Here is a 27375-nt window from a genome sequence, read left to right on the forward strand (position 1 = left end):
GGTTTCTGGGCAGCGGTTGGGTTGGAAAGTTGAGCAGGTGGGGGTGCCCGGATCTGCAGTCCACACGGCAGTCAGGACCCAGGTACCCACACCCTTTAGGGTACCTAGGACCCCGCAGCGCCGGTACGCTCCGGCCCGGGCCGCACCCACTGAGAACTGGCAGTCAGCAGCTCTGGGTTAGGGCAGGCGACGCCCACTGCGCACGCGCGCGCTGCCTACTCTTGGATCAGGGTAGCAACACGGCCTCGAGGAGCCTCGCCGGCCAATCAGCGCGGCCGGGGGCGGGGCTTTCCCGTAGCGCTCCCGGGTAGGCGGCGGGCAGCTTCCGGCAATAAAGCCTGACGCTCCGCCGTCAGGTGCGGGCTGAGGGCTTCTGAGCGCCAGGTGGGGCCGGGATCGTCGGCGCGCTAGGTAAGGAGTGCGATGCTGCGCGCGCCCGGTGGGGACTGTAGGCGTTCGCGCGTCAGGTGGGGACCGAGGCAGCCAGTCGGCCTTAACCCCGCGCCCACCCTCCGCGACACGCCGTCCAGGGTCCTTCACGACCCCGCCCGGTACTTAGCCGTCTCCCGCCCTCTACAGGTCGGCCCCCTGGCCCCCCGCCCCCCGTCTCCGGGATCCCAGTCCCTCGGCCCGGCGTCTTGTGAGTCCGCCCTCCGGCTCCGCCCTCCCCAGGCCAGACCCGTCCTCCCGGCATCAGTCGTCTGCCCTCACTCGGCTCCGGCCCCTCTGCGGTTGCCTTCCTTGTTTTTCTTGAGCTGACGCCTCTGCATTTTGCATCCTTCTCTTCGCGGTAAGCTCCGCTTTGCCCATTCTCCCAGCCCTGGCCTGCTAAGACTCATCTGAAAGGAGTCCTGAGGAACCTTTCTTTCCTGCCTCTCGCAAACCCTTTCCTCCAGCCCTAATCAGAAATGACTCGCGTTCTCTTTTATTCCTATTCCACTTCCCCTCTTTCGGGACTGTTTTCCGTTTCCTTATGGCATCTGTGATTATCTCTCAGGCCTTTTTATGGTAAATCCCATTTCTGATCCCCAGCCCTCGATTTCCCCCTGCTTGATCTCTCTGGATAAGATTCTTCCACACTTAGAAGCCATATTCGTGTTTCATCTGTCAACATTATTTGGAAGTCTTGTAAGGAAAAGAAAGCAACAGAAGTCAAATGCTTATCACATGAAGAATCAGTCATTCTTATCTCAGAGCAGTGGAAATTATTTTCTCAAAAATTGATGATGAAAGATAAATACTGGAGAAGAAACTCCTTTGCCAGCTTTTTGTCTAAATACGAAACTGCCTTTTATTTTCGTTGTAGCTTGTTCTTGTTCCTAGTATATATAGCAATAGCTCTTGCTGGACAGTTATAGTTTTTATTGTTTTGAAAATCAGTTTAGTGATTGAGATAAGTACTGTTACTCCATTTCCTTTCCATCTGACTTTAAGAAAAACATCAGGGTATATGTAGCCTTTTAAAACTTATTAGCTCTGTTTCCTTTCATATGTTTTCCTTGTCTTGTGTTTTATATTTAGATCAACCATTACTTTCAGTTCAGTTGCTCAGTGGTATCCGACTCCTTGCAACCCCATGGACTGCAGCACACCAGGCCTCCCTGTCCATCACCAACTCCAGAAGTTTACTCAAACTCATGTCCACAGAGTCACTGATGCTATCCAATCACCTCATCCTCTGTTGTCCCCTTCTCCCACCTTCAGTCTTTTCTCAGCATCAGGGTCTTTTCAAATGAGTCAGTTCTTCACATCAAGTGGCCACAGTATTGGAGTTTCAGCTTCAGCATCAGTCCTTCCAGTGAATATCAGGACTGATTTCCTTTAGGATGAACTGGCTGGATCTCCTTGCTATCCAAGGGACTCTCAAGAGTCTTCTCCAACACCACAGTTCGACGCTCAGCTTTCTTTATAGTCCAGCTCTTACATCCATACATGACTACTGGAAAAACCATAGCTTTGATTAGACAGACCTTTGTTGGCAAAATAATGTCTCTGCTTTTTAATATGCTGTCTATGTTGGTCATAACTTTTCTTCCAGGTAGCAAGCATCTTTTAATTTCATGGCTGCAGTCATCATCTGCAGTGATTTTGGAGCCCCCCAAAGTAAAGTCAGCTACTGTTTCCTCTGTTTGCCCATCTATTTGCCATGAAGTGATGGGACCAGATGCCATGATCTTAGTTTTCTGAATGTTGAGTTTTAAGCCAACTTTTTCACTCTCCTCTTTCACTTTCATCAAGAGGCTCTTTAGTTCTTCTTTGATTTCTACTAGAAGTTTATTACTTTAGATCATATCTGATGTATGACATATAAGCCAAAAAATATAAGGGGAAAAAACCCTGCAGTTTTATGACATCTGTTTTTATATGGTGTCCTGGAATTGCTGTTATAAAAGTGTTGTGATTAAAAAAAAATAAAAGTGTTGTGATAGAGATGGATGGTGGTATCCAGGAATTGCTGTCATAACAGTGTTGTACTAGAGATGGATCGTAGATTGAGATTCCATGACTGTAAATCCCAGCTCCACCAACCTTGGTGCCTCAGTTCCTTCATCTGTAAAATACAGATTTAACCTCTTAAAAGGGGATTGTAACATTTCCTGCCTTGTAGGGTAGTGTAAGGACTAAATGAGATAGTAAATTGTCTAGAGTAATGCCTACCCCATACTGAGATCTAATAACTGCTGCTGTAATCATTAGTTAACAGAAAGTTAAATTTTTGAAGGAAAGACATTGTTTGGTTACTTCTGATTCTCTTGTGCAGGAGTTTGAGCTCGTAAATGAAGTTCATGAAGTCCAGTTCTCTTGCAGTGCTTCACCTCCATGTCCTGCTGTATAGAAGAGACATCAAGGAAAAGTTTACAACAGATAGCCCCACATGCTCTCTGACATTAGTTGGTAAAATGTGCATAATATTGCAGATTGTACCAGCTATTTCACAAGAGTAGTCACACTTTGAGTCGTTACTCTTACACATTTAATAATTTTCAGGAGTAATTTCTAGTTTTTATTTTTGTATTTGGAAATTATTTTTTAAAAAAGGTAATTTTGAGTAAATTTGTAAAATGCTAGCAGTTCAAATCTTTTAGTAGAACAGATAGATATATTTCCATACAAGATGATGGGTTGTCATCATTCCAAAAGTTTAGCAATACTGTTTTTCAGTATGCAGATTTGTTAGATGTCTCACACTGGGAACATTTTTGAAAATTTGAGAGCCAAGTCTTTCACATTGCAAGTCATGTTTTTTCTTTTTTTTCTTTTCCCTGATGGCTTTTTTTTTTTGGGGGGGGGGTTGTTTAGTGTTTGTGATCACTGTGCTTCCATAATCTCTGCTTTAGTTTATGAACTAAAGCATAAAGATTATGTTTGAGTATTATATAAGGTTATATATTGTAATAACCTATGATGGAAAAGAATATGAAAAATATGTATATGACTGAATTACTTAACTATACACCTGCAGATAACACAACATTGTAAATCAACTATACATCAATTTTTTAAAAAGGTTATATGCAAGTATAAAGCATAAGTATAAAGATAATTCACGTTTCTAGGATGGAATACACACATTTGTTTTGAAACAAATCTTTTACTCTGTGTTGAAAAGAAAACCCGTGGAAATGTACTATTATTATTTCCATGGTCCATTTAGCTGCATTTCACTCCCTAGCAGCTGAAAAATTAAGGCCAAATATATTTGTTTCTCACAGAGTTGTTAAAGTCACCGTGATTATGTGTCGAGTTTTGGTAGTTGTAAAGAAATCGATTATCTTACTGGAAACCCCAAGATGACTCTTAACTTTACGGTAGAAACTTTGTGTAAATGTTAGAGGGATTGCTTGTGAGGCCTGCATATAAATGCATTAGGTGGTGAGTGGGCATGGTATTCACATAGGCAAGTACAGTGTGTGTCATAAAGTCTTGAAATATTTTGTTAGCTGAGGTGTTGACAAGAGGTTTCTATGGCTTAAGTAGTTGTTCTTTCTGCCTCTTTTCTCCCCTTCAATTTATCCTTCAGACCCTGGCAAATGATTCTCAAAATGGCACTGCTCACATTGCTGGATTGCTCAAAACTTTTAATTACTTACAGAATAAAGTCCAATATCTCTGATAGTCAACATTCTCCGTCTCCTTTTCAACATACCTGCCAGCCTTGCTGTAGATTTCTCTATTTCAACCAGCCTGTTCTGCTTATTCTCAATCATGTCGCATGTATTCCTGTTTTCATATTTTTCTCACCCATCATTTCTGTGATTGGTAGTTTTTCTTTCCTCTCCATTCACTTAAGGTCTAACCATGCTCCAAGGCTAAGCTCATGTCCTCATTTTTCTTCAGGCGTTTCCCAGATGGTTTGCTTTTTACTCAGAATTTCTTTTAATTATTCTTTCTTCACTCACTCAGTATTCATATTACAAGAGTGCATGTATACATATATATATATATATATATATATATATATGTATTTTTAAATGAGAAACCAAGTTTATTAATTTAACTATACAAAAACTTCTAAATTCTACAAGAAAGGAAAAAACTAAAATAATAAATTTATTAAACCTGTGGTCTTACAAATCATAAAAGAAAAAAGAAATACTGGGGATAATTCATCTACATCAGGAATCAAATAATACAGGTTAACAATGTCACCATTTCTGTCTTTCACATCAGCAAATTGTGTTCTATAAAAATTGTCACATGGTTAATACATGTTCACCTAAGAAAATAAATATTAAAAATAAAAATGTCTCAAAGAAAAAATAATGTGCTTGAAATTCAAACATGAAATCACTTGAAATTCAAACATGCAGAGGTATTCACTGTTTACATTTCACTTTATCTGCTTTTAGATTTTTTTTTTCTGTGCACACATGTATAAACTTGTGCTCAAATGTAGAAATACACAGAAGTATCACATATATTTTCCTATAACTTGCTTCTTCCACTTAATATACTATGAATATCTTTTTATGATAAGAAATATTCACACAATTATTATTTACAGTCACTTACATCCCTGGTGTAATAACATATATTTAACAAAGCCTCTTTTAGATTTTTTAATTGTTACAGTTTGTTCCTGTTAAAAAGAATTCTTCAAGGGACATTTTTCTACATAACATCACCCCTACCAGTTTTACTGAGAGATTAGTGACATATAGCATTGTATATGAAAATGCTGTGAAAGTGCTGCACTCAATATGCCAGCAAATTTGGAAAAATCAGCAGTGGCCACAGGACTGGAAAAGATCAGTTTTCATTCCAATTCCAAAGAAAGCCAATGGGAAAGAATGTTCAAACTATCACACAATTGTTCTCATCTCATACGCTAGCAAAGTAATGCTCAAAATTCTCCAAGCCAGGCTTCAACAGTCCATGAACCGAGAACTTCTAGATGTTCAAGCTGAATTTAGAAAAGGCAGAGGAACCAGAAATCAAATTGCCAACATTCATTAGATTATAGAAAAAGCAAGAGAATTCCAGAAAAACATCTACTTCTGCTTTATTGATTATGCCCAAGCCTTGACTGTGTGGATCACAACAAACTGTGGAAAATTCTTCAAGAGATGGGAATACCAGACTACCTTTCCTGCCTCCTGAGAAATCTGTATGGAGTTCAAGAAGCAGCAGTTAGAATGGACATGGAACAAGGGACTGGCTCCAAGTTGGGAAAGGAGTATGACAAATCTATATTTTGTTACCCTGCTTATTTAACTTACATGCAAAGTACATCATGTGAAACGCTGGGCTGGATGAAGCACAAGCTGGAATCAAGATTGCTGGGAGAAATATTAATAACCTCAGATGTGCAGATGACACCACCCTTATGGCAGAAAGTGAAGAGGGACTAAAGAGCCTCTTGATGAAAGTGAAAGAGGAGAGTGAAAAAGTTGACTTAAAACTCAGCATTCAGAAAACTAAGATCTTGGCATCTGGTCCCATCCTTTCATGGCAAATAGATGGGGAAACAATGGAAACAGTGACAGACTTTATTTTCTTGGGCTCCAAAATCACTGCAGTTGGTGACTACAGCCATGAAATTAAAAGATGCTTGCTCCTTGGAAGAAAAGCTATGGCCAACCTAGAGAGCATGTTAAAAAGCAGAGACATTACTTTGCTGACAAAGGTCCGTATAGTCAAAGCTATGGTTTTTCCATTAGTCATGTATGGATATGAGGGTTGGACCATAAAGAAAGCTAAGTGCTGAAGAATTAATGCTTTTGAACTGTGATGTAGCAGAAGACTCTTGAGTCCCTTGGGCTGCAAAGTCAATTGTAAAGGAAATCAGTCCTGAATATTCATTGGAAGGGCTGCTGCTGAAGCAGAAGCTCCAATACTTTAGCTACCTGATGAGAGGAACTGACTCATTTGAAAAGACCCTGATTCTGGGAAAGATTGAAGGCAGGAGAAGGGGACGACAGAGGATGAGTTGGTTGGATGGTACCACCTACTTGATGGACATGAGTTTGAACAAGCTCCGGGAGTTGGTGATGGACAGGGAGACCTGGTGTGCTGCAGTCCATGGGGTCACAAAGAGTCAGACACAACTGAGCGACTGAACTGAACTGATAGCACTGTATATAAGTTTAAAAAAATTCTTTTTTTGTATTGGGGTTTAGCTGATTCACAATGTTGTGATAGTGTCAGGTGAACAGTGAAAGTATCAGGTGAAGTCAGCCATACATATACATGTATCCATTCTCCCCCAATCCCCCTCCCCCTCCAGGCTGGCACATAACATTGAGCAGAGTTCCATGTGCTGTACCATAGGTCCTTGTTAGTTGTCCATTTTAAATATAGCAGAGTGTACATGTCCATCCCAAACTCCAAAGCTGTGTCTTCCCTTCACCCTTCCCCCACCCTCTCCAACCATAAGTTTGTTTTCTAAGTCTGTGAGTCTTACTGTTTGTATCATTTCTCTTTAGATTCCACACATCAGGGATGTCCTACGATACTTCTCCTTCTCTGACTTAACTTCACTCAGTATGACACTCTCTAGGTCCGCCCATGTTGCTGCAAATGGGATTATTTCATTCCTTCTAGCGGCTGAGTAATATTCCTTTGTATATATGTACCACATCTTCTTTATCCAGGCCTCTGTCCATTGCTTCCGTGTCTTGGCTATTGTAAGCACTGCTGCAGCGAACACTGGGGTGCATGCATTTTTTCAGATCATGTTTTTCTCCAAATATATGCCCAGGAGTAGGATTGCAGAATCCTATGGTAGCTTTATTTTCAGTTTTTTTAAACCAAATGTTGTATGTGGAGCATGATGGTCTGATTTACATACATCACAAAATGAGTACCCCAATAGGTTTAGTGAACATCTATTATCTCATATAGATACAACAGTAAAGAAATAGGAAAAAAAGTATTTTTCCTCATGATGAGAAATCATAAGATTTGCTGTTTTTATAAAGCATTCATATATAATGTACAGCAGTTTTAACTAGCTTGTTGTACAGTACATCCATAGTACCTGTTTAATTTATAACTGTAAGTTTGTGCATTTTGACTGCCTTCATCTGCACATATGTTTAAATGTATTTACATCTATTGTATGTGGAGGGGGCTTTAATTTTTTTTTTTTTTTCAGTTCGTCAAAAGAGTATAGTGGTATACCTTTAGGGAAGGGATGCATAATGTAACAACACATTTCAATTCAGTTCAGTTGCTCAGTCATGTCCGACTCTTTGTGAACCCATGGACTGCAGCATGCCAGGCCTCCCTGTCCATCACCAACTCCGGGAGCTTGTTCAAACTCATGTCCATCCAGTAGGTGGTACCATCCAACCATCTCATCCTCTGTTGTCCCCTTCTCCTCCTGCCTTCAATCTTTCCCAGCATCAGGGTCTTTTCAGATGAGTCAGCTCTTCGCATCAGGTGGCCAAAGTATTGGACTTTCAGCTTCAGTAGCAGTCCTTCCAATGAATATTCAGGACTGATTTCCTTTACGTTGGACTGGCTGGATCTCCCTGCTGTCCAAGGGACTCTCCAAGAGTTTTCTCCAACACCACAGTTCAAAAGCATCAATTCTTTGGCGTTCAGCTTTCTTCTTAGTCCAACTCTCACATCCATACATGACTACTGGAAGAACTTTGACTAGACAGACCTTTGTTGGCAAAGTAATGTCTCTGCTTTTTAATAAGCTTTCTAGGTTGGTCATAACTCTTCTTCCAAGAAGCAAGTGTCTTTTAATTTCATGGCTGCAGTCACCATCTGCAGTGATTTTGGAGCCCACCAAAATAAAGTCTGACACGGTTTCCATTGTTTCCCCATCTATTTGCCCTGAAGTGATGGGACTGGATGCCATGATCCTAGTTTTCTGAATTCTGAGTTTAAAGCTATCTTTTTCACTCTCCTCTTTCACTTTCATAAAGAGGCTCTTTAGTTCTTCTTCGCTTTCTGCCATAAGGATGGTGTCATCTGCATATCTGAGGTTACTGATATTTCTCCCAGCAATCTTGACTCCGGCTTGTGCTTCATCCAGTCCAGCTTTTCTCTTGATGTACTCTGCATATAAGTTAAATAACCAGGGTGATAATATACAGCCTTGACATACTCCTTTCCTGATTTGAAACCAGTCTGTTGTTCTGGGTCCAGTTCTAACTGTTGCTTTCTGACCTGCATACAGATTTCTCAGGAGGCAGGTCAGGTAGTGTGGTATTCCCATCTCTTGAAGAGTTTTCCACAGTTTGTTGTGATCCACACAGTCAAGGTTTTGGCATAGTTAATAAAGCAGAAGTAGATGTTTTTCTGGAAGTCTCTTGCATTTTTGATGATCCATCGGATGTTGGCAATTTGATCGCTGGTTCCTCTGCCTTTTCTAAATTCAGCTGGAACATCTGGAAGTTCATAGTTCACATACTGTTGAAGCCTGGCTTGGAGAATTTTGAACATTACTTTGATAGCATGTGAGATGAGTGCAGTTGTTCAGTAGTTTGAGCATTCTTTGGCATTGCCTTTCTTTGGGATTGGAACAACTCATTTAGTCTGTGTTTATATATTTGTCATTGAAGAAATCGTATCTTGGACCTATTGGCAATATTCTTTACAGTTGCCACTTGATTCTTCTAAAATGCAGTTTAAATATGATAGTGAAAGATACTTTGGCAGTTGTCAGAGTGGTCCTAACAGACATTTTTCTCTTGTTTGTGTTTTATCTGGATTGACTGGACATGGGTGGCAGCTTTTGCATTTCAGGGTGATCTGTAGTTGTGAAACAGGACTGTAATATGAGCTTTATTGATGTACTGTTGAGATTTAGGAAATTATTTTTAATTATTTTCTAAAGCAAGGATTTAAATTAAATAATATATGACTAAAAAAGGTGTGTTCTGATTATTAATTAAACAAGGTTTTGAGATCCTCTTGGTATGGCGGAAAATTACTTCATACATTTCATGTTGGGCACTTGTAGTTAACTCAGGAATATTGTTGAAGGCTTAGAATTTCTCTCTGAAATTTTTTTGTCTTTTTTAAGCCCGTATAAATTCCTTTTTCATAGCTTATTTTTTGTGAGTTATATTAAATATATTTGGGAGATGGTATTTAAACACTTTAATCTCTTGTGTACTCTGATATGATGTGTGATATTAGGGAAATACCCCAGATTTACTTTGGACATGAGGTTAATTTAACACAGTTACTCTACTGAAACTTTCAGTTGGATTATGAAGTACCTTTTTTGTACAGCTGAATACAAGGTATACTTTTAAATTCTTACCGTAATGGCTTCTTTATCACACTTACCTCTCTGTTGATCGTTTCTTTCTTGAGTCCGTTCTTGTCTTGCATTGCCACTTCCGCTGCATCTGTGGCTTTTCCTTTTTGGTGTCCTTTCTTGGCTCATCTTCATCTGCCCATTCCTTACATGTCAGTGAGTCTTAGAGCTTGTGGCTTGACTCTCCTTGTCCCACTCGGCCTGGTCTCTGTCTGAGACGTGGTTCCTGTGGTCATACTGTCTGGATGCTGATGGTTTTCCCACCTTACTCTCTTGCCTCACCCTCTCCCCCGAGTCATGGATCTGCTTGTGTTTCACTCATTCTTCCATTCATTCAGTGACTGGTGAGCTCCCTATGTGCCTGGCATTGTTCTGGGTATTGGGATACAGAGTTGAACAAGACATGGTATTTTCTTGAGGAAGGCAGGTGGCAGCCGTGTAATTTCAGAGGACACTCATTACTGGGAAGACGCGAGGTGCTGGCAGAGAGACTGAGTAGCCTGAGGTCTTTGTGACGCTCAGATCTGGTTGAGTCGCCTCCCTGCAGAGGTCCCTGTGTTGGCCACTCTGAGTCCTCAGAGTGCAGTCCAGCTCCTTTGAGTCGTTTGCGTTGGTGGCCTCTTCGTTCTCATGCCAGCCACTCCCCGCTCCTCCCCTTTCGTGGTCAGCTTCGCCAAACCCGACTGTGTACAGGGCTGAGCATCAGTGTCTCATGTCCTTTGCTTCTATCTTCTGAGTGGATTTTCTGTTGTGTCATTTCCCCCTTTCTTCCTCACTCTCTGACTGCTTGTTCTTCAGGTATGAGCTGGGATGTCAGCCCTGGGACACCTTTCATGGCACATGCAGGATTGAGCTAGGAAATCCACCAGTCCTCATCTGTCTTACCCTGTTTGGACAACTGAGGACTGTGCTATCTTCACTGTCTTATCTTTCTGTGTAGCCGGCATGTAAGGCACATACAGGCATTTAAATAGGATTGTATTCATTAAAATTAATGAACACATGTTCTAAATGAAAAGAACCATATCACTTACACATTTTTAACATAAAGTAACCATGTTTTATAGGCGAACTATGCCATTTTTGGGCCAGGACTGGAGATCTCCTGGATGGAGTTGGATCAAAACAGAAGACGGCTGGAAAAGATGTGATGCATGGAGCCAGGAACTTGAGGGAGAGAACAGCCAGTGTGACATTGGCCACGGCATGTGAGTCTAGCTCAGCAGAGCCGTGGTGTCTCCCATCCAACATTGATGTCGTGTCTGCTGAAGCCTCGTGACTTACCAGTTGGCTGAGAATCACCCCCAGGCAGGCTGGTGTGAGGAGACAAGTTATTAGCTAGAGTCTGAGCCTGGTGGATTGCTGGTGCCCACACACAGATGCTGCTATCTTCTTTTTATTTAAAACGTTTACTACTTACAGCTTTCTGAGAGATAGGTGTTGTTATTATTAACTTCCCATTATAGCTGAGGATGGAGAAGGGAATGGCGACCCACTCCAGTTTTCTTGCCTGGAAAACCCCACCGACAGAGGAGCCTGGCGGACTGCAGTCCATGGGGTCACAAAGAATCAGACACAACTGAAGCGATTAAACATGCACGCATAGCTGAGGAAGGAGAAGAAATGAAAAGACGCAGTGCTGCTGGCCTATGTCCGAGGCCCCTAATAATGGCTTGCACCAGATGGGAGAGGTTTCTCTTGGAGGCCTGAGTGGCGCTGTGACTTTGCTCGGGGCTGAAGTGATGTGTCTCGTTGCTCTGCGGGTCCCAGAGTGCGGTCTCACGTGTGCGGTTCAGGATGTAGCTTCCTCCTGGCGGGAGAAGGGAAGAGGGAGACGCCTGTCCCCACCTCACGAGCTGGTGTGTGAGCAGCAGCGGCGGCTGGGGGCCGTGGTCCTCCCCAGATGGACGTGAGTGATTGCAGATGCAGAAGCAGGCTGGCGGGTCCTGGCGAGTCACCCATAGTCCATGTCACCAGTGTCCTGCAGCGCTTGGGGAGTGGGAGGTCTGGTCTCTACCTCCAGAGACTCATGGGTTTTGCTGTGGATCATACTGCATATTTTTATCTCACATTGACCTAATTCTCATCTGTGTATTTGAACTGACAGCATAAGTCAGACAGCTTAAGTACATAGGTGTCTGTGCTTCCTCCTATACGTTTGTCCCCGGACTGTTCCTTCAGATGAGGGGCAGTCTGGCGGCCTGGCCCTCCCAGGGCAGAGTTTGGCAGAGCACACATGGGCGTGTCTCCCCAGGGCCCCTCGCTGCTCTCGCCCAGCCAGCGGAGAGTCGGGTGTGGGGGTGCTGGGCAGCTCCCTCATGCCCCGCGCCGGGTTCCACTTCTCTGATGTCTTTCTGGAGAGCAGTGTGGTTCCGCTCCTCCTGGATACCCTTGTGATTGTCATTAGCGAAGCTGTTCAGATTTGAGAGCTTCTGCCTTTAGTGCTTGAATCAGTGACAGCAAACTCGTGTGAGACTAGGTGTGAGATACAGACAGAATCATCCGATTTCTATGAATTGGTGTTATTTAGCACCTGTCACTGAAAGTTAAGTTGTTTGTTTTTGGTAAGTGCTCTTTTGCCTGTCTTGATGATTTACAGTTCTTGCCAGTGTTGTTTAAGTCTGTTCTGACAGTGATGAATGCATTCATCTGGCAAATTCAGCTGTTTTTTATTAAAAGTGAATTCGGGTTAGTGGATGGCGCCTGTGTACAATTTTCAGAGCGTGGTGGCGAGGAAGCCCGCGGTGTGACCTCCTTGGCTTTGCGCATCGGTGCTTGGACCACTGCAGGCCAGGATCTCCAGGGAGCCCCTCTTTGCCACCAGCTGGAAAGCTGTCCAGGGTCACTATGCTGAGAGTGAACATTGCGTCATCTTCGCTTTTGAAGGGGGTGGGCTGCATTTTGCCTAGTCTTTTTTTTTTTTTAATTACAAGGAAGATTTTTTTTCAAAGAAAGTGTTTTCAAGTTGTTTAGTTATCACCTTATGATTTTATTATCTTGTTTCATCCAATGGGAAAGCTTTAAATTACATGTATTTCAGTGGATAAAAGACATGTTTTACTTCATCCGGCTTCAGTTAGAGGCCTTAATAGGCAGCATTATTTGATGCTTTGTAAAGATACGTGCCAGTGCAGTAATGTTCTAGTTGAGTCTTTGGAAACGTGGGGACAAGCAGAAATATTGGGTGTTTCCTCAGCATTGGATCAGGGAGACAGCAGATCATTAGTATCAGGTACTTTTTTCCAGAGTATAGATTATAAATATAAGTTTTAAAGTCTGAAGTGACCTTGGTTGAGCATATCAAAATCCTTAGGAGATTCTAAAACATGTACATCACTTCCTGATACAACTTTCTGATAAGAACCAGGATAAACCTCAGATTTCTCAGAACAAACAAAAAACTTAGATATTAGCCTTGTAATTTCAAACGTGTGATTTGTTGCTTTGAAAATTAGATGATTGCCTTCAGATTTTAACATGATTTTTATTTTGGGTTCCTGAATTGTAAAAGTATTTATTGTCCATATAAACCAAAATTTGTTTATTTATTTTACAAAAGAAAATCCAAATGAAGAAATCCTTTTAAAAATATTTTAATAAAATGTATCTTTGTTTCAGTATCTTAAATAGTGAAGATGAAGAAATATTCAGTAATGAAGAGCACGAATATGCATCCAAAAAAAGGAAAAAGGACCATTTTAGAAATGACACAAATACTCAGTGTAAGATCATTTTCATTAATAATCTCATGATTTTTGCTTGTGGACTGTTTTGATAAATTGAATTGTGTTGACAGTGCTGTTCTAGGGCAGAAATTCTGATCCAGTTACATGAGCAACAGTGTGTCCAGAGATGGTCAGACTTGGGGGTCAGAGTCCTGCAGCTCTGCCCTTTGCTTGACTAAGTCATCAGTAAGATTTACAGCAATGAAATAAAAGACAGGAAAACCCACAGAACAGCCTGTCTGAGTGTTGAGTTATGTGTGTTTAGTCGCTATGTCCTACTCCTTGCGAGCCTGCCAGGCTCTTCTGCCCATGGAATTCTCCAGGCAATAATACTGGAGCAGGTTGCCATTTCCTCCTCCAGGGGATCTTCCCAACCCAGGGATTGAACCCTGAACGTGTCTCCTGCGTTGCAGGTGGGTTTTTACCACTGAGTCATAGTAGCGGTCCTGAATTCAGGTCTGTTCACTCCCAAGCAGTGAAACTGACCTCTAGAGGCCTTGACACTGCTTTGGTGCAGGAGACACTGCTGGCTCCGAACAGGAGATAGTCGCGGTCAGAGCTGGAGCCTGTAGGCAGGGTGGGCGAGGGCCTGGAGGTGGCGAGGCTCTGAGAGTGCCTGTGTGTGTGCTCAGCCCTGACTCACTGAGGGCCTGTTGGTGCGATCAGTCGTGCGCCCCCTGGAGGCTCCCATGGGCAGTGTACTCTCCATCCTTGACACTCTGGGACGTGAGTTACGTGGAAAGTGTATTTGAGTGGAATACCATATAGGGACAATGAAAGAGGAAGAGAATTTTTATTAGGGTATATACAGAATGCACATTTGTAGCCATTTATGTTTGTAGATGGCTGAAGTCACTGGTGACACTATTTTCTTTTAAGTCACCAAGATGCGTGCCATGTCATCTTTCATGCAAAGACGTTTCAGCACTTGGTAAACTGATGTTGGGAGGTGAAGCATGTGGCTGAGTCAGGGGTCACCTGTCCACGTGGCATCCGACAGTGTTGTTACATGTGCAGTTTTTGAAGCTCCTCAAAATCTTCATTTGGTAATGAGTCACCAGATGTTAAAAGCAAATTCTTATTCTAGGTTTTTATCGTGAAAACTGGATCTATGTCCACAAAGAAAGCACAAGAGAAGTAAGTATTTTGTTATAAATAAGAGTATATTTTGTATTGCTTCTGTTGGATGTCTGATGTCACCTTAAGTAAAGTGTTTCTTTTGCAGTATCAAATCAGTGTCCAAATTCTGACAGGTGAAAGCCTTATGAGGGTCTTTCAGTGCATGAGTGTGTGTGTGTGTGTGTGTGCCTCTGTGTGTGTGTGAGTGTGTGCGTGTGTGTGGTGAGTGTGTGTGTGCGTATGTGGAGCATGTCAGCGCCCTGTACAGCTCTGATTCAGCTGAAGTCTGTTTCTGAACAAGTAGGGGCCCGCAGTTGCTTTGATATTTTCTCCCCGCCCTCCCCGAGCTGTTCAGAGGTGGGATACTGTTGCTGGTGAGGCTGTGTTTTGGCCCCCGTGTGTTCTGGAAGGGTGGGAACAGCTTGTAAACCCTCGTTTATTTGTAGAGCAGTGAAGGTGGTGTTGGTAGTTAAGTTGGAATCTGCAAAAAGCCGTTCAAGCCCTGCCATCCCCCTTTCTTGACGGAAGGTGTGGTCTGTTCACCTCAGCTGTCTGTTTCCTTTTTCTCTGCTTGGTGTCTGGGGAAGCTTGCTTCCATCTGTAGCCTGAAAGACTCTTTTGCTTTTGCCTTATTTTGCGACAGTTGGGGGAAATGATTTGGGAGGAGTCGTTTAGCATGTGTTAGACTGTTGGCGTGAGTGAAGTGTTCTGGCAGTGTTGGTAGTGGATGTTCTGAAACCAATCCCATTTCCTAGAAGCTTAAGGGTTAGATCCTGAGACAGGGAGTTAATCTGACCTGTTTGGCAGTAGTTGCTGTTGTTAAATGGATGTGTGCTGCCGGGAGAACCTGTGTGAGCTCATGAAAGACTCTGAGACAGAGTAGATGTCCTGCTTTGGCGCACACGAGGCAGAAGGGGAGGGGGCTGCGAGGCTTCGGATGCTGCTGGGTCCGGGGATCAGGGGCACTGGCAGGCATCGGGAGGGCCCCCCTCGCTCCACATAGCATCGCACCTTTGGTCTTCTCCTCTGGGCCCACCAAGTGTCTGCTTGTGAGGTGCACGCGTGCGCCTTCCAGCCCTGTTGTGAGATGGGTGGCTGCCCGGGAGGAGTCTGTCACACCGGTGTCTGGATGCTGTTCACTGAGAAAGAGATACGTGATCAGCTGTGATGGGTTTCGTATTATGACCATCGCGCCCTCCGCAGCCCCCAGGGAACGTTCTGCAGCTAGTGATGTTGAGCATGTGCGATGAGTGTGTCTTGTTGACTTCTCTGCACCTTGAGGCTGCTGCGGTTTGGGGGTGTGTCTCATGTCGGAGACAAGGTGTCCCCGGCGCCGCCCCACTGGGCCTGCTCCTGTCTCTGTGAAATGCAAGGTGTATCTGTCTCCTCATGTTTTCTGTGATTATTCCGTGCTTTATGCTCACAACTCTGAACTGAAAACCTCTCTGTGTTGTAAGTGTTCAAAAACAGGGATAGAGTTTAAAATGTCTTCTGAAACCTAGGGTTCAAATTGCTACAGCGCTTAATATAGAATATGGGGCATATCATTAAGGAAAAACATCTAAAATAGCTGTGTTTCTGGTAATAAAAAAAAGTCAGGTTTCCTTCGTGGTCTTTGACTCTTGAATCCGTGAGCCTTATGCTTGGGTTTTGGGGTACTAGGCCCCCTGTTCCCAGCCTGAACATTGCCCGTTGTCACATTCCATCGCCTCCAGCCCTTGCCACCTAAACACTGATATGCAAGCCTCCGGCCCCACCCAGGTGCCTCTCGGCCTTGATCCTGAGTGGCTGGACGTACACAGGACTGCATGCAGAGGGATTGAATGGCAACACGTGTGTTCATAGAAGAGGCCTTTTTATAATGGCCAAGCATGATTTATGTATTTATAGTTGCACAGCCTAGAATACATCTGGTTATTTTATTACTTTAGGCTTAATTTTGTCCTCCCCAAATGCATGTCAACAAAAGAAATTGACGTGTATTTAATCAGTATTTACCTTTGTATCTACAGAGGTGTAAAGTGTCAATGCGTATACATAATTGATTACACATAAATGACAGATTTAGAATGGCTTTAATTTTACTCAAAAATTAGATCTAAATATGGAATAAATCATAGTAAAAATGACTATCCTTTGCGAAAATTAAAAAAAAAAAAGTTGCATGGATTAATTCCCATTAGCTGTCCATTCATTTTGCCTGGTTGGCTGATTTGATGTATCATAACTCATGTCTGTTTTTCCAGAGACACGGCTACTGTACTTTGGGAGAAGCTTTTAATCGCTTAGACTTCTCGAGTGCGATCCAGGACATCCGAAGGTTCAATTACGTGGTTAGGGTGAGTGTTCATTTCAGAGCCACCGGAGGACACGTGGAGTGGTTGCACCCTAAAGATTATCATATCCCATGTTTAAGATGCTTTGGGCAGCTGCGTAAAGCTGTGCTTGTTCCTGGTGGAGAACCATGGGGTGGGGGCTGGGGATCAGGAGGAGGAGGACTGAAGCTCCCTCCAGCCTATCTCATGTGTCATGTTGGAGACGGAAGGAGAGGCGGGCGTTCCTCTCAGGGTTTCTTACCTGGTGGTCTCATATGCATTTTCTACTTGGTGTTTTTCCCAGAGCATGAGCCCTGCTCGGTAGAGGGGAGCAAGCTAATGGAGGGAAGGGAATTGATACAGAACAGAGCTGCATAGAAGCCTTATTGTGTTAATGATACATTTTTAGAAGAAATGTCTACCTTTTCCTGCATTCAGAAAATAAGAGATCTCACTCTATATTCCATTTATTGTTTGTTTTTACTTGCCTAGCAAGTTTACTCACCTGACTGTCCTAGGCCAAGAGTAAGTGGTGAGTCATGAAACTGTCAGTGGGATTTTTAATAGTGCCACGAGGCTGTGGTGGGCACTCCCCGTAGGGGCCTGTAGGAGTGCTCCTGTCAGGACAGAATGCTGGCTGGTTACGTGACCTCCAGCCCAGCCTGGGGTGTGGTTTCTGTAATCACTGCAGCACCGGGCAGCTATGCATAGACACAGTAGCGTTAGCGGCGTGATCCTCCCCAGCAGTTACCGTGTGATTGTCATGTTTGTTGTTCTGGCCTCCACAGTCAACACAGTGGTGCGAGTGTGTAAGTGCGTGTGAGTTGGCACTTTCTCTGCTCCCTCTGCAGCTGACAGAGGCAGCAGGGAGGGCTGGAAAGGAGGGATGAAGAACCCCTTTTCAGAAACACAGGAGCAGATGTGATCCGGGTTCTGGAAGGTGTTTACGGCTCACCCAGAGGGGCTCAGATTGCTCAGGAACAGTATGGGCAGCAGTGAACGGGTGTGTGTGTGCGGGTGCGGGTCTGACCAGCACCCCAGACAGGCATGGCCTCAGTGAGGGCCTGCGCGGGCACAGCAGTTGCAGGACATGAGCGGGTGGGGATGGGCTGACACAGGTCTCCTGAACTGGTGTGCACAGAGCTGGGCATGGGGCGCTGGAGACTCCTATAGATGCGCTCTGTTTGTGGTGACCAGTGTCCCCGACATGCAGAGGGGAGGGGAAGCTCTGTGGCCGAGAAGCCGGCACTACTGCTGCGTCCCCCTGGGTCCTACCCGCTGGCCTCCCTGCCGGCCACTGGGACCCCTCCTCCCTCAGAGCCGAGGAGGGATGCAACGGCTTCCATGTGCTGAGAGCAGCCCGCCTCTGACGGAGGGGGCGCCCGGGAGGCAGGTGGACATCGGGGCCGGATGGACCCGCAGGAGCAGTGGGACAGATGTGCTGGGGGGCCATCAGGGGAGGTCTGGCCCCTGTGAGGCTGGGAGGTCAAAGGAGAGGGCAGAGAGTGCAGCAGGGGCGGCCAGGACCCTGGCCGGGGCTGGAAGGTGGGGGTTGAGCAGCAGCTGTACCTGCATCCTTTGCTTTCTTCTCGGGTCACTGGGGTGGGGAGGTGGGCTTCCCTTCAGAGGTGATGCTCACCTGTAACCCCTCCCCGCCCCCCCAAGCTGTTGCAGCTGATTGCAAAGTCCCAGCTGACCTCGCTGAGTGGTGTGGCCCAGAAGAACTACTTCAACATTCTGGATAAGATCGTTCAGAAGGGTAAGGCGAGGACTGACATTTTTAATGATCTCAGTCTTAGAAACTTAGTACAAGGAGATTTTTCTTTCATTTACCCCCAGTACTAATGGTGTCAAATAGTGTGTTGGGCTCAGGTTGGCCGCTTGGGACTTGATGTTCTTAGTATTGTTCTTTAAAAGATGCTTTAGGACACAGAATATATTGTAATGAGAAAGACAATTTGGGGGGCACCCCTGAAGCATGTGGGATCTTAGTTCCCCCACCAGGGATTAAACCCATGCTTCCTGTAGTAGAAGTGCAATCTTAACCGCTGGGCTGGCAGGGAAGTCCCTGAGAAAGTAATCCCTGAGTTTTAAACGGACACTTACTGCTTCATGGTTAACTAGTCATAGCTCACCTTTGCTATATAGTGATTCTGTAATTAGCAAGGTTGTGACTTAGTTCTTCGGCATCAGATAAGCCTGTAATTTTCTTTTTAACTTAATGTTTGTCTTGATTAGTTAGTGGCCAATAGTAAATGGAACTTTAAGAGTTTATGCATATATATGCCATTTTAAATATCAGTTCTCTTTATGATTAAGTATAAAAGAAAGTAGAGATGGTTTTAAAGACAAAATTGTAGACTCAACCTCAAGTACACTATCAGACAGCATTTGGAAGTTTTCAATTGGAAGTTTTCGAATCTCGTCATACTTGTGATACCTCAAAAATGATGTCACTTTGGATATGCAGTGAAATTAAATCATTATTTTCTCTTTGTGGTGAAATGTACATAAAACACCATCTTTCCTGTGCATCTTGAGTGCACAGCTTTGTGGCACTGAGCATAGTCACATCACAGCAGCTGTCCCTACCACAGTGGTGACACGCTGTCGGCAGAACTGATACACCGTCCCCCCACACACTAATCCCACCTCCCCTGCACCCACCATCTACTCTCTGTGAATGTGACTATTCCAAGGACCTCATATTAGGAGCATCAGACAACACTTGTCCCTTTGTGACTTGTTCTTATCATAAGGTCTTCAGGTCTCATGTGACACATGTCAGAATTTCTGTCCTGTTTAAGGCTGAGTAATATTCCATTGTGTGTATAAATCACATTCTGTTTACCTGTGGCATCTGCTGAGAGGCCCTTGGGTTGTGAAAGCAGGTCACGTTAGAAATCGTTTGACTTATTTGTTTGTTTTTGGCTGTGCCAGGTCCTCGTCGCTGCACAGGCTTTTCTCTGGTTGCAGAGAGTGGGGGCTCCTCTTCAGTTGTGGTGCATGGGCTTCTCATCGTGGCGGCGTCTGTTGGGGAGTGCAGGCTCTAGGGCTCTCAGGCCTCAGAAGTTGCAGCTCATGGGCTCAGTAGTTGTGGCTTCCAGGCTCTGGAGCACGGGCTTAATAGTTGTGGCTCACAGGCTTAGTTATTTTGAGGCATGTGGAATCTTCCTGGATCCAGGAGCAAACCGTGGCTCTCCTGCATTGACAGGTGGATTCTTCACTGAGCCCCCAGAGAAGCCCGAAAGCAGGTCATTTTTAACAGTGGGGGCTGACTGTATTGTTGCATTGTTTCATTTTTGTTTATTCCAGTTCTTGGTGACCACCAAAACCCTCGCCTGATCAAGGATCTTCTCCAAGACCTCAGCTCCACCCTGTGCATTCTGATCCGAGGAGTGGGGAAGTCCGTGCTGGTGGGAAACATCAACATCTGGATTTGCCGATTAGAGACTGTTCTCCGCTGGCAGCAGCAGCTGCAGAATCTTCAGATGACTGAGGTATGTGCTTTCTGGACTGCAAGTGAGTCGTCTCTGCTGTTACATCACAGAAGCCATTGCTACTTCTAAGTGTATGTGGAAGACTGTCACAGCTCTTCCAGAGGTTTTTTTCTCTTTTTATTTCGTGAATACGTATTAAACGGTCGTAAGGTGGGTTCAGGCCTAAAGACTCTGTAATGGCTTATAGGTGTCACTGGAAAGACAGTGGGGATGGTAATTATTAAAAACAGCTGGTCCTATGGGTGATGAGGTGGTAAATTAATTTGCCTTGACAGCAGATTAGATATTTTAGGCTGGAATAACATTCGGTAAATTAAAGCGGCACCATATAGTAGTGACTCTGTTCACCTGCTGTTGCTTCTCAGGGTTGGTGTTTTCATCTCCACTTCTTGCTGTCTTTGATGTTTTATGTTGATTCTGATAACTGGTTTCACCAGGGAAATGTTGACCCCATTCACTGAAGTGTCTTACGTTGTGGGTGGTTTATCTCTGGTTGGGTTCAGAGGTGACCTTGGGCCATGTATTTGCCATGTAAATGCGGGATTTATAGGAGTGGTGATTCCCTAGTTAAGGCCCTGCGGTTAGCAGGAATGATTTGATATTCTGTGTCCAGGCAGCCTCATTCCCGTGGTCAGGGGCTTGTGCTGTCAGGGCCACTCGCCTGTAAGACACTTAACACGTGGGGCGTGTCTGCTTTCCAGACCTGGCCCAGGCGCCACTGTCCCCTAGTCCCCGACGTGCAGTGACGCCAGGTCACCCAGCGCACTCGGGGGCTAGGGTGTCGGTGTCCGGGGCCCTGGGTTCAGCCAGGGCTGCCGCAGGGTGTCCCCTGGGGGGAGTGGGGAGGCAGCAGACGTCGCTGTGCCCGACGCGCTCCTGCGTTGCCGCTGGAGTGAGTGTGGGGCCCTCCCAGCAGGTGGACAGCGGCCTGACGCTCAGCGACCTCCCTGTGCACATGCTCAGCAACATCCTGCACAGGTTCTCGGACGGCTGGGACATCGTCACCCTGGGCCAGGTGACCCCGACACTGTTCGCCCTCAGCGAGGACCGGCAGCTGTGGAAGAAGCTCTGCCAGTACCACTTTGGGGAGAAGCAGGTGAGTGGGGGCTGTGGCCCTGATGGCCGAGCCTGGCCGCTTCAGGGAGTGGACTGGAATCACTACGGGAAAGCTTGCTTTCCATGTGGAGAAAGCCCTAATTTCAAAAACGGCCCAGAACAGAGCAGCAGAACCGGGGCAGTTTCTTCCTGTCCAGGACAGGCCGTTAGTCTTTGCTGTAACTGGAGGCCCCTCTCCAGGCGGCGTGTCCCCTCGAGACTCAGGGGTAGGCGCCTGCTCCCTGCACCTTGCCCTCCCAGGACGGGGCCAGCCTTGGGTTCCGGCGGATGCTGTGTGTCTCCCGGTTATCGCTGCCCCTCCCTGCCACCCCCGCCCTGTGTGGTTTCTGCAGCGCGGCACCGCCAGCTGGGTGTCCATGATACACGCAGCAGTGTGCGGGGCCAAAGCAGACAGCCTTGCCCCAGGGAGGCCCCAGGGAGGGCCAGATGTCATGTGTCTTCTCAGACACAGGCTCGCAGACCTGAGGGGTCACGTACCTATCCAGGAGAAAGGTGGTGGGGGCAGCGAGCAGGTTCCCGCCTGAATCAGAGGGTGAGAGGTTGGGCACAGCCAGGCTGCGGGGCCACCATGGTCGCCTTCTCCTGGGGGCATGGGGTCACGAGCAGAGGGTAACATTGTGAGGAACCGTGAAGATGCTGCTGCGTCGGGCAGCCCCTGGCTATGCCCAGGTCCGCCTGCTCAGCATGCCATCCATGCCTGTTCCTCCAAGGGTGTGGTCGCTGCCCTGCAGGGTGTGAGGTGCCACCTCCTGCCGTCTCTGGGGCCCAAGACGCTGAGCATCTTTTCGTGTGCTTGTTTGTCTGTTTGTGTGTCTTTCCAAATGCTTTGGCCATGTTGTATTTGGATACTTTCTGCGTTCTGGTGACAAGTCCCTGTCAGACATGATACATGTAACTTATTTCTAACTTAGTAGACATCATGGACATCAGTCCAGATAAAAACCTTTAAGTCTGTTGAACAGCTGCATGGTATTCCATTATCTAGATTCAGCTCGAATTTAATTTCAGATAATTGAATGTTTCCTGCAGTGTGTTGCCTTTTAAAGTTGTTGTGCACATGACACTGCTACGAAAGTCATCTGATTCTGAACAGAAGTCTGTTTGTCTAGTTTTGTAGACACTTGATCCTTTCAGAAAAAGGTCATGTGGAGTGGAAGCTGATGTACTTTGCGCTTCAGAAGCACTACCCCACCAAGGAGCAGTACGGAGACACCCTGCACTTCTGCCGGCACTGCAGCATCCTCTTCTGGAAGGTAAGGAGGGCACCTGTGCTCCTGGAGAGAGAGGCTGTCCAGGTGAGTGTAGAGTGTGATGACACGATGGCGTCTCACCAGGGATGTCCACCTGAGTGTAGAGTGTGAAGACATGATGGCGTCTCACCAGGGACTGTCACCCAAGTGTAGAGTGTAGAGTGTGATAACATGATGGCGTCTCACCAGGAATGTCCACCCGAGTATAGAGTGTAGAGTGTGAAAACATGATGGCGTGTCACCAGGAATGTCCACCCGAGTGTAGAGTGTGATAACATGATGGCGTCTCACCAGGAATGTCCGCCCGAGTGTAGAGTGTGATACCGTGATGGCGTCTCACCAGGGACTATCCGCCCGAGTGTAGAGTGTGATACCGTGATGGCATCTCACCAGGGACTGTCCGCCCGAGTGTAGAGTGTGATAGCATGATGGCGTCTCACCAGGGACTGTCCGCCCGAGTATAGAGTGTGATGACATGATGGCGTCTCACCAGGGACTGGGGCCAGGGGCAAGTTCACCAGAGCAGAACCGTGGTTGGACCTGAATGTGGGGCCACCCACTGTTTCTGGTGCAGGATGGTAGGGCAGGACCTGTCCCCCAGGCAGTGAGCATGCTGCCTGGGCTGCGGCCCGAGTCCTGGCGGGCTGCTTCCCCCGTTCTCATGGCTCAGCTGAGAGGAGGGTCAGGATCCCCACCTCTTCCGGAAGTCAAGGGAGGCCACCCCCAGCCTTCAGTCTCCACACTTGGCCTCAGCTCACTGTCGGGACCCCCGGCAGTGGTGCCTCCAGGGGCTTCTCCTCAGAGCACAGCCCTGGAGTAGAGGAGAGGCCCATGACGGCGCCCAGGCTCCTCCTGTTTTTTTGGCCCGGACAGCATGTCTGGTCCTTGTGGAGACTGAGCTGTGTCCGCAGCTGTCAGGCCCATCCTCTTCCTCTCTGGTCCCTTCCTCTCCCGTCCAGGCTCTGATGAAAACAAGTTTCTAGGGGAGGGACAGGTGCTTCTGTTCACCTCCTCTTAGAAAGACCATTTCCGTAGTTTGCCTTGAGTCTGAGTCTGTTTAACGTTGTGAAGTTTGACTGGGGAGAAGGGTGACAGGCAGTCTGCCCTGCCGCTCCGTGTCCTCCTGTGGGGTCATAGGACCGCGTGCCTTCTGCCTGGTCTGAAGCACCGTGGCTGTTTTTTGTTTTCTGTTATCTGTAATTTGTTGACTGGATTATGTGGCAAACTAAACTGCTGAAAAACAAATGTATACTTTAAATTGTTTTCATTTCAGGTTATTTACATGATAATGTGGTTTTTTTGCCTGTACCCCTGTGGTTGTACAGTGGGAGTCCCCATGTCAACAAGGCTTTACTGCTGGTGCTGTGGGGGCCAGCCGGAGACCATGTCATTTCTGACTTGTTTTGGAGTCTGGCACGGCTTGTTCTGCACAGTTAACAAGAGGAAAGGTGTTGTATGGCTGCAGTGGTGGTTCTGTGAACCTGTTCCTCCAGGCCAGGGGCACCTCATGCTCAGTCTTGCCAGGGTGCTAGTGGGACACGGGTGAACCAATCAGCCCCGGGGCCACAGCACACAGGGTGGTCCCAGACATGTGGCAGCTCAGGACAGAGTCAGCGGATGAGATGATCTGGTCACTGCTCTGAACGACGCTTCCCCCGAGCAGATGGCTTATTCCAGAGACACTGGGAGCAGTGGTATGTCCCCCGGGACAGAAGTCTCTGACTTTGCATGTGGCATTAGACTGTTCGAGAACACTGTCTCTGATGTACTGAACCGAGAAACACCCTTGCTACTTTCTGTGTTGGCGTACAGAATGTTCAGGTGAAGTATCAAGAAATAGGGATGTTCTGGGTGTTTAAAAATTGAGAGGTGATTTTTTTAGGTTTCCAGAAGAATTTGCCTACAGATTCTTTTGTTTATGAAAATTCAGAACAAGTGTCTTGCTGGTCTTTGGGCTCTGAAATGTTGTTCACAGTCTTGCCTTGAAGGCTGAGCGCCTTGACCTCTGTGCAGCCTTGGGGACTGGCTCCGTCCATCTGTGAGGTCACAGAGCAGGTTTTTCTTCTAGAGGCCATTCCACTTTCTTCTGAGTCTGTGGGTGGAAAATGAAAGAAAAGATGAGTGTCTGGAATTTGTGGTGGACCCGGCTGCCTGTGTCGGCTCCTGAGCAAGCCCCCCGGCTGGCCACCGCCCCCACCCCGCTCCCCCCGACACAGCTTGGCCCCCGCAGGCCTCAGCCTGGTTTCTGGAGCCTCTGCGAGGGCAGGCCTGCTGCGTGGAGGCTGCATGGTGGGGCGATACCCCACTGTGCCGATGCTGCCCGCGTCCCACCGGACCCGTCCTCTTCCTCACACACAGGCTGCGGCTCTGCCGCGAGCTCATGCCACCGCCCCAGCTGCCCCCGGCCATCCTGTCTGACCTGGCTTCACTCTCTGGATACTGTCAGTTTTTCTACTTTCCTTTGGGGGAATGTCGGCAAGGTGAAAGGAGGTCGTGGAGTGGTTGAGTCACCTGTGTGCCCGCAGGCCCAGCTCAGGTGTCTGCCTTCCGTGGGGTGGCCCTCCTGTGAGACCGCTGTGCTCCCCCCACCCTGCTGTCCTCTAGCTGTTTTTCAGGGAACTTCAGCTAAAACCAGGTGTTGAGTGGGCTGGAAGCCAGACAGAATGAATCCAGTCAAAGGCAGCGATCGCGACTGTGTGTCTTTTTTGGTCTCCATGTGTCCACTGCCAGGTCCACACTGCAGGCGTGCAGGGGGGGCCGGGAGGCCACGGGTCCCGGCTGTGCTGACAGCGAGCCCTGCGGTCCCCCGGGCTGTGGCGAGGGTGGGGCAGCCAGCAGGTGGTGAGAGGGGCAGGTTGTGCTGACCTTGACTTGGAAACCGTGGGTGAGCAGGAAGGAGCCGGCTCCTGGGGAACCTGCATCCTTCACTTACTTCCCCCGAGCTGGCTCAGACTGTAGAGGGAGTGAGTGGGCTTCAGGGAAACCTGCTGGGAATGTTCCCAGTGTGAGCTGCTGTGCAGCTCTGCGTGTTCTCAGTGAAGTCATGACGGTCACTTAGCCCTGCTGTCTCACCAGCTGTGGGCCCGAGGCTGGAGGAGGTAGAAGCCACGTCGGGTCCCAGATGGCCTGCGGGTCCTCTGGCTTCCGGCTGTGCATGGGGCCCCGGGGGCAGCTCTCCCCTGTTCACTGCCCAGTGATGTTGGTCGTTTCCATAAATGATTCATGTTCAGCCTGAGTCCTGGTGTGGCCTGGCTCTTCCTAACCCTGTTTTCCCTTTTTTCCTCCCTTCACTGCTCTCCTCCTCCGCCACCTCCAGGACTGCCGCCTTGCTTTATTACTCGAGGTACCTCCTCTCTGCCTGAGTCTGTGTGCGTCCCCGGGGGGCTGGGCCGATGAGGCCACGGCCTCTGCTGACGTGACTAGCCTTCCTACTTGGCCACCATCGGGGTCCTGCGAGCTGCCTTTAGACCAGAGGGAGGGTGTAGGCTTGGCTGGGGGTGGGGGAGGGGGGGTCCTGTCTCCAGACACTGACCTAACTGGCCCCCAGGTCCCGAGGCTGTTCTGACACAAGTGAGCCCTGGGTGTTTCTGCCGGGGGACGTGGTGCTGGGCCCTTGGGGGAACGTGGGTGGGTGGTGCCCGGCGCAGTTCCAGAGTGGATCCTGGCCCACCGTGGGTGGAGGGGGCAGCGTGACCAGGACGGGGTCGGGGCTGGGGAGCAGGGAAGCGTGGGCTCCTCCCGGCCCCCAGACTCAGGGCCGCCCTGTCCCCCATGCACTGGCACGGGGACTGTCCCCGCCAAGCAGCCCCGTGTTCCTGATTCTCGCCTGCTGTCCGCACACCTGTGCGGTGGGGTCCAGGTGCATCTAAGTGAAGGCCTGGTGGCTTCTGAGCTGTCTCCCCTGCCGGCACGTGCGGTAACGCCCTGGTCTCTCGCAGGACTCGGGCCACCCCTGCACGGCCGCCGACCCCGACAGCTGCTTCACGCCTGTGTCCCCGCAGCACTTCATCGACCTTTTCAAGTACTGAGGGCCTGGCCGGGCCCCCCGTGACCTGGAGCCTGCGCTGGAGGACGTGGAAGGGCCTGTGGTTTCCACCGCTGAAACCAGGTCAGGGAGCCCCGGCAAAATCATTTCTGCTTCTCTCTTTAAAAAATTCTAAGCACATTAAAATTTGGAACTTTGTGTATTTGTAAATATGGTTCAAAAAGTGTTTTCAGCACTACATCCTGTGCTGAAGTGACACTAACAACCAAGAAGACTATGCCTCTTAACTCAAATGATGGTTTCCCGATTTTGTAGTGATTGGGGTGAGGGTAGATCACTGATCCTTGTAATGACATTGTACAGAATATTTATTTTTCTTAAGATGTATATTAACTGTATTGGTTGTGTCTGCACGAGTCTTCTGAGATACAGAAGGATCCAGGGAAGTATGTGCCTGTCTCCTGGATGCTCAGCAGTGGGTTGTGAATTGTGCAGATGGCTGAGACCCACGAGGGCCTGAGTCTGGGGCTCATGCCCAACGCTGACCGGCAGGGCCCTGACCTGGGGGAGCCTGGTGTGGCCTGTACCACACTGCTTGGAATCCTCTTCTAGCAGAATAATAAATCATGTTTGTCTACCTA

The 27375-nt window shown here is 47.3% G+C and overlaps 1 protein-coding gene across 5 annotated transcripts; it reads left to right on the plus strand.

Moving 5' to 3' along the window:
• The first annotated feature begins 290 nt into the window (after positions 1 to 290).
• FBXO25 (F-box protein 25) lies at positions 291 to 27375 on the plus strand. 5 transcript variants are annotated; one of them, XM_020907491.2, is made up of 11 exons: positions 291 to 411; positions 10792 to 10932; positions 13343 to 13446; positions 14537 to 14586; positions 16815 to 16907; positions 18549 to 18642; positions 20199 to 20383; positions 21300 to 21479; positions 22609 to 22752; positions 26066 to 26092; positions 26688 to 27375. In XM_020907491.2, the coding sequence occupies exons 2-11, from the start codon at positions 10799 to 10801 to the stop codon at positions 26775 to 26777; spliced, it is 1101 nt and encodes a 366-aa protein (XP_020763150.1). In that variant the 5' UTR covers positions 291 to 411; positions 10792 to 10798; the 3' UTR covers positions 26778 to 27375. The 5 variants fall into 5 exon arrangements, with proteins under 5 accessions (XP_020763150.1, XP_020763148.1, XP_020763151.1 ...); XM_020907489.2 differs by having other exon boundaries at positions 292 to 411; positions 21297 to 21479; XM_020907490.2 differs by lacking the exon at positions 291 to 411 and adding an exon at positions 634 to 790 and having other exon boundaries at positions 21297 to 21479.

This window comes from Odocoileus virginianus, chromosome 4 (assembly GCF_023699985.2).
Source record: "Odocoileus virginianus isolate 20LAN1187 ecotype Illinois chromosome 4, Ovbor_1.2, whole genome shotgun sequence".
Classification (NCBI taxonomy): domain Eukaryota; kingdom Metazoa; phylum Chordata; class Mammalia; order Artiodactyla; family Cervidae; genus Odocoileus; species Odocoileus virginianus.